General features: G+C 46.2%; 1 protein-coding gene across 1 annotated transcript in view; it reads left to right on the plus strand.

Annotated features, from left to right (window-relative positions):
- The window catches only part of LOC108801309 (protein-tyrosine kinase 2-beta-like), a gene marked incomplete at its 3' end in the record, with an annotated part of 68,783 nt that overhangs the window by 44,974 nt on the left and 15,664 nt on the right, over window positions 1–8,145 (plus strand). The window contains exons 21-22 of the mRNA XM_018573244.1: window positions 5,799–5,907; window positions 6,265–6,330. Coding sequence (XP_018428746.1) covers window positions 5,799–5,907; window positions 6,265–6,330 — 175 coding nt within the window. The remainder of the gene's footprint in view (window positions 1–5,798; window positions 5,908–6,264; window positions 6,331–8,145) is intronic.

Below are 8,145 nucleotides of genomic sequence, written 5' to 3' on the forward strand. Positions count from 1 at the left end.
TGTGCTTGTAGTGACCTGCGGATGGCGCCGCCACACAGTATAAAGATGAATAAATGTCACCAGCACACCACCAGTGTTGCAGTCCAAAGAGTTTGTTTATTGGAACGTCATGTCACTAGCGCAGAGTGATAAAGACACGCGTTTGTCCATCTGCTGCTTCTCCTTTCACTGTCCAGTCGCAGGCTGGGGGAGGGTCAAGACCTGTGAGTGTTACTAAACTGCAGCAGAGAAAAATCAGGCCTTCTGCTCTGCCGGGCAGACCTGTGCTGCGCTGCTTGGCAGAACAGTGTGACCCTCAGGACTGGATGGGCAGAAATACAAATCCAGTGGCAGGCCCCTGATATGTATTTCCCCTGGGCTTTGATGTTCAGCTTTATTGGCTTTGCTATGGGGCTCCCCAGGCACACTTGCAGACCGGCCACCTGCTATAGTTGGCTATGTCACAAATGCGGACGCCGCGTCTTCCTCTCCGGCGCTGGGCCGCCATCACATGACTGGATTAATGACTTTGTCAGGGCGATGATGGATGGCTGCAGTGTCAGACGGGGAGGGAGAGAAGGTGGCCAGTCTGTTTCCAAATATAAACCTTCTGCATGTGATGAGACAATATATACGGAGAACGCGGCTTTCCTTAAAGAGAACCTGTACTGGGAAGGAAACGTCGGCGGCCATTGCTGGGCTCACTATGTGCAAACGCCGGTTGCCTGGCTGTCGGGGTCCAGTGATTTTCTAAGTTGCCAACCTGTAATAAGCGTGCAGCATGTGACGTCATTGTGGACCACCATGCATGTAAAGTAGAACCAGATTCTCGATGTCCTCGGAAACACTAAGGGGAGCAGTGGGGGACGTATTTGGGTATCTGAGCTGGTCGCGGGTCTCAGGCACCATCGTAAGGGTTTTTCATGGATAATATACTGAAAGAGCTCCTGGCTGTAGAGGGTCAGATGTCTCCTCTGTCCATCGTGTCCACCATCTTCTCTGAGATGTCTCCTCTGTCCATCTTGTCCACCATCTTCTCTGAGATGTCTCCTCTGTCCATCCTGTCCACCATCTTCTCCGAGATGTCTCCTCTGTCCATCATGTCCACCATCTTCTCTGAGATGTCTCCTCTGTCCATCGTGTCCACCATCTTCTCTGAGATGTCTCCTCTGTCCATCTTGACCACCATCTTCTCTGAGATGTCTCCTCTGTCCATCGTGTCCACCATCTTCTCTGAGATGTCTCCTCTGTCCATCTTGTCCACCATCTTCTCTGAGATGTCTCCTCTGCCCATCATGTCCACCATCTTCTCCAACAATGTGACGTCATCATAAAGCAAACCACACCTAAAAAGTCACAGTACACTTCATCCAGTGTAAATCCAATACGGAGTCACTGATTTGGAATACCTATGACATACCTATACCTACCTACCTATGACATACTTATACATACCTACCTATGACATACGTATACATACCTACCTATACATACCTACCTATGACATACGCATACATACATACATACCTATACATACCTACCTATGACATACGTATACATACCTACCTATGACATACCTATACATACCTATACATACCTACCTATGACATACGTATACATACCTACCTATGCCATTCCTATACATACCTACCTATGACATACCTATACATACCCATTCCTATGGTATTAATTGTGGCTTCACTTGCTGCATGCTTGCCCCAGGGACTCAGAAAGAACTGTAACAAACTATTTTTTGTCCCCTGTGTACAAAGCCAGCTCCATAAACACATGGTGTGACCAGGTTGGTGTGGAGGGACTTAAGTGGCCTCTACAAAGCCCTGACCTCAACACTACTGATCACCTTTGGGATGAATAGGAATGGCGATTGTGAGTCCGGTCTTCTCATCCAACATCAGCACCTGACCAGTGTCATTGGTTGCTAGGATGTTGGCTGCCCCACAGCATTATAGGTTGTTTTATATGCAAGTGCTGGCTTCCTAGGAACCAATGACACTTTATGGCTCAGACACCAGTCATCCAATGACACTATGTGGCTCAGACACCAGTCATCCAATGACACTATGTGGCTCAGACACCAGTCATCCAATGACACTATGTGGCTCAGACACTGGTCATCCAATGACACTATATGGCTCAGACATCGGTCATCCAATGACACTATATGGCTCAGACACCAGTCATCCAATGACACTATATGGCCCAGACACTGGTCATCCAATGACACTATATGGCTCAGACATCAGTCATCCAATGACACTATATGGCTCAGACACTGGTCATCCAATGACACTATATGGCTCAGACACTGGTCATCCAATGACTCTATATGGCTCAGACACTGGTCATCCAATGACTCTATATGGCCCAGACACCGGTCATCCAATGACATTATATGGCTCAGACACCACTCATCCAATGACACTATATTGCTCAGACACCAGTCATCCAATGCCACTATATGGCTCAGACACTGGTCATCCAATGACACTATATGGCTCAGACACTGGTCATCCAATGACTCTATATGGCTCAGACACTGGTCATCCAATGACTCTATATGGCCCAGACACCGGTCATCCAATGACATTATATGGCTCAGACACCACTCATCCAATGACACTATATTGCTCAGACACCAGTCATCCAATGCCACTATATGGCTCAGACACTGGTCATCCAATGACTCTATATGGCCCAGACACCGGTCATCCAATGACATTATGTGGCTCAGACACCACTCATCCAATGACTCTATATGGCTCAGACACCAGTCATCCAATGACACTATGTGGCTCAGACACCAGTCATCCAATGACTCTATATGGCTCAGACACTGGTCATCCAATTACTCTATATGGCTCAGACACCGTTCATCCAATGACACTATATGGCTCAGACACCAGTCATCCAATGACTCTATATGGCTCAGACACTGTTCAACCAATGACTCTATATGGCTCAGACACTGGTCATCCAATGACTCTATATGGCCCAGACACCGGTCATCCAATGACATTATGTGGCTCAGACACCACTCATCCAATGACTCTATATGGCTCAGACACCAGTCATCTAATGACACTATATGGCTCAGACACTGGTCATCCAATGACTCTATATGGCTCAGACATCAGTCATCCAATGACACTATATGGCTCAGACACTGGTCATCCAATGACACTGGTCATCTAATAACACTATATGGCTCAGACACTGGTCATCTAATGACTCTGTGGCTCAGACATCAGTCATCCAATGACTCTGTGGCTCAGACATCAGTCATCCAATGACTCTATATGGCTCAGACACTGGTCATCCAATGACTCTATATGGCTCAGACACCGGTCATCCAATGGCTCTATATGGCTCAGACACCAATCATATAATGACTCTATATGACTCTATATGGCTCAGACACCGGTCATCCAATTACACTATACGGCTAAGACACTGGTCATCCAATGACTCTATGGCTCAGACACCAGTCATCCAATGACTCTATATGGCTCAGACACTGGTCATCCAATGACACTATATGACTCAGACACTGGTCATCCAATGACTCTATATGGCTCAGACACTGGTCATCCAATGACTCTATATGGCTCAGACATCAGTCATCCAATGACACTATATGGCTCAGACACTGGTCATCCAATGACACTGGTCATCTAATAACACTATATGGCTCAGACACTGGTCATCTAATGACTCTGTGGCTCAGACATCAGTCATCCAATGACTCTGTGGCTCAGACATCAGTCATCCAATGACTCTATATGGCTCAGACACTGGTCATCCAATGACTCTATATGGCTCAGACACCGGTCATCCAATGGCTCTATATGGCTCAGACACCAATCATATAATGACTCTATATGACTCTATATGGCTCAGACACCGGTCATCCAATTACACTATACGGCTAAGACACTGGTCATCCAATGACTCTATGGCTCAGACACCAGTCATCCAATGACTCTATATGGCTCAGACACCGGTCATCCAATGACTCTATATGGCTCAGACACCGGCCATCCAATGACTCTTTATGGCTCAGACACTGGCCATCCAATGACTCTTTATGGCTCAGACACCGGTCATCCAATTACACTATATGGCTCAGACACTGGTCATCCAATGACTCTGTGGCTCAGACACTGGTCATCCAATGACTCTGTGGCTCAGACACTGGTCATCCAATGACACTATATGGTTCAGACACTGGTCATCCAATGACTCTATATGGCTCAGACACCGGTCATCCAATGACTCTGTGCCTCAGACACTGGTCATCTAATGACACTATATGGCTCAAAAACCGGCCATCCAATGACTCTATATGGCTCAGACACCGGTCATCCAATGACACTATATGGCTCAAACACCGGCCATCCAATGACTCTATATGGCTCAGACACTGGTCATCCAATGACACTATATGGCTCAGACACTGGTCATCCAATGACTCTGTGGCTCAGACACTGGTCATCCAATGACACTATATGGCTCAGACACTGGTCATCCAATGACTCTATATGGCTCAGACACCGGTCATCCAATGACTCTATATGGCTCAGACACCGGTCATCCAATGACTCTATATGGCTCAGACACCGGTCATCCAATGACACTATATGGCTCAGACACTGGTCATCCAATGACACTATATGGCTCAGACACTGGTCATCCAATGACTCTATATGGCTCAAAAACCGGCCATCCAATGACTCTATATGGCTCAGACACCGGTCATCCAATGACTCTATATGGCTCAGACACTGGTCATCCAATGACACTATATGGCTCAGACACTGGTCATCCAATGACTCTATATGGCTCAGACACCGGCCATCCAATGACTCTATATGGCTCAGACACCGGCCATCCAATGACTCTATATGGCTCAGACACAGGTCATCCAATGACACTATATGGCTCAGACACTGGTCATCCAATGACTCTGTGGCTCAGACACTGGTCATCCAATGACACAATATGGCTCAGACACTGGTCATCCAATGACTCTATATGGCTCAGACACCGGTCATCCAATGACTCTGTGGCTCAGACACTGGTCATCTAATGACACTATATGGCTCAGACACTGGTCATCCAATGACTCTATATGGCTCAGACACCAGTCATCCAATGACTCTATATGGCTCAGACACCGGTCATCCAATGACTCTGTGGCTCAGACATCAGTCATCCAATGACTCTATATGGCTCAGACACTGGTCATCCAATGACTCTATATGGCTCAGACACTGGTCATCCAATGACACATGTTGCATTGCATTGGTTGCTAGAATACAGATGGAGCTTCAGTGGGTGGCTGAACTGGCCAGATCATTTGCCTGTTCACAAAACTTAAAACAGCTTGGGCTCAGGTCAAACTCATGGCCCACCCGTACCTTGTCTATGAGGTCCAGGGATGGTGACAACATGTATGACCTTGTATGACCTTGTCTATGAGGTCCAGGGATGGTGACAACATGTATGACCCTGTATGACCTTGTCTATGAGGTCCAGGGATGGTGACAACATGTATGACCTTTTATGACCTTGTCTATGAGGTCCAGGGATGGTGACAACATGTATGACCTTGTATGACCTTGTCTATGAGGTCCAGGGATGGTGACAACATGTACCACCTGCATTGTTACTTTGTGCGTTGTCCTTTTTCTATTTTTAATCAATCAATAAAGAGAAGTAGAATAGGACCCTTTGTATTGTTATACAGTATGAGCGGTTATAGTCTTATATTCTTATGCTCAATTACTCTCCACCTACAGTGACATCTACCAGACCGAGAAAGAGATAGCGAAGGATAAAGAGAGGAATAACCGACAGCGCCCTCCGAAGATCATTGAGCCCACTCCCATGCATGACCCACCGCCCAAGGTAAATCCCACAGACGTCCCATCTAGGAATGGAGGATCGTAAGCAATCTCAAATATACATTTTGAAGGCAAAACCTTTTTTTTTAGTCTCCCATGAAGCGGAAATAAACCTTTTTTGCGTCCGTGGATGAGAAGATTCCTCTCACTTCCTGTGTGGTCATCTAGGCAGGAAGTGATGGAAACTCTTCACAACAAGGATGGCAATAAAAACCTGAAATAGGTCTGTACCCTCCCCGGTTCTTTGGCCCGGAGTGTCTCTGCCTGGGAAGATTTGTCGTACTAGAATAATTGGTAACATTGTACTCATTTTCCATCATTTATAATATATATATATACTATATATTTTCATTTTTTTCAGCCAAGTCGGCCAAAGTACAAGGCATCAGCACCGGGGAACTTACTGGCACCACAATTGCAGTTTCAGGTAAAGTAGAAGCCACCACTAATTATGAGAAGACAACTGAAGGTTGTATAATGAAAGTCAACCTAACCTGGCCCAAAAAGTAATGCCAGTGCACTTTTCATGCTGCCTAGCCCCCCCTCCCCCTTATTAGTCTTCCTCTCTACCCTGCAGTACATACACATCTCCTCATGCTTTATCCCTAAAAGACCCCACAAGTACAGAAAAATACCCAATGATCCACTAAATTGCACTCAACTCTTTATTTCCTATGTGGACTAACACACAGCATATTTGTGGACTAAGTGGTGTCAGCCCTGCCCAGTTTTCTTTCTTTAAACTACTCAAACACTCACACTCTGAAATCTTAAAGGAGAACTATGGGGTCAGGGCTAATGACCTTCTATGACCTTGTCTATGAGGTCCAGGGATGGTGACAACATGTATGACCTTGTATGACCTTGTCTATGAGGTCCAGGGATGGTGACAACATGTACCACCTGCATTGTTACTTTGTGCGTTGTCCTTTTTCTATTTTTAATCAATCAATAAAGAGAAGTAGAATAGGACCCTTTGTATTGTTATACAGTATGAGCGGTTATAGTCTTATATTCTTATGCTCAATTACTCTCCACCTACAGTGACATCTACCAGACCGAGAAAGAGATAGCGAAGGATAAAGAGAGGAATAACCGACAGCGCCCTCCGAAGATCATTGAGCCCACTCCCATGCATGACCCACCGCCCAAGGTAAATCCCACAGACGTCCCATCTAGGAATGGAGGATCGTAAGCAATCTCAAATATACATTTTGAAGGCAAAACCTTTTTTTTTAGTCTCCCATGAAGCGGAAATAAACCTTTTTTGCGTCCGTGGATGAGAAGATTCCTCTCACTTCCTGTGTGGTCATCTAGGCAGGAAGTGATGGAAACTCTTCACAACAAGGATGGCAATAAAAACCTGAAATAGGTCTGTACCCTCCCCGGTTCTTTGGCCCGGAGTGTCTCTGCCTGGGAAGATTTGTCGTACTAGAATAATTGGTAACATTGTACTCATTTTCCATCATTTATAATATATATATATACTATATATTTTCATTTTTTTCAGCCAAGTCGGCCAAAGTACAAGGCATCAGCACCGGGGAACTTACTGGCACCACAATTGCAGTTTCAGGTAAAGTAGAAGCCACCACTAATTATGAGAAGACAACTGAAGGTTGTATAATGAAAGTCAACCTAACCTGGCCCAAAAAGTAATGCCAGTGCACTTTTCATGCTGCCTAGCCCCCCCTCCCCCTTATTAGTCTTCCTCTCTACCCTGCAGTACATACACATCTCCTCATGCTTTATCCCTAAAAGACCCCACAAGTACAGAAAAATACCCAATGATCCACTAAATTGCACTCAACTCTTTATTTCCTATGTGGACTAACACACAGCATATTTGTGGACTAAGTGGTGTCAGCCCTGCCCAGTTTTCTTTCTTTAAACTACTCAAACACTCACACTCTGAAATCTTAAAGGAGAACTATGGGGTCAGGGCTTTTCCCCATAGTTCTCCTAAGGGTAACGGGAGGACACAAACTAGCGTTCCTCCCGTCATCCTAGGCTCAGTATACAACGGGAGGACACAAACTAGCGTTCCTCCCGTCATCCTAGGCTCAGTATACCGCGGCTCGCGGTATACTGAGAGCGAGCTGCAGCCGGGACGGATCCCGACAATGCTGTCTGGATCCACCCAGCTGCGTGAGTGACAGCTGGCTCTGCCTATGTAGAGGCAGAGCCAGCTGTACCCGCCCCGTCCGTTCCGCCAGTCAGCGCTGGAGGTTCGGACAGGGGG

This window comes from Nanorana parkeri, unplaced genomic scaffold (assembly GCF_000935625.1).
Source record: "Nanorana parkeri isolate BGI_ZX_2015 unplaced genomic scaffold, ASM93562v1 scaffold2300, whole genome shotgun sequence".
Lineage (NCBI taxonomy): Eukaryota > Metazoa > Chordata > Amphibia > Anura > Dicroglossidae > Nanorana > Nanorana parkeri.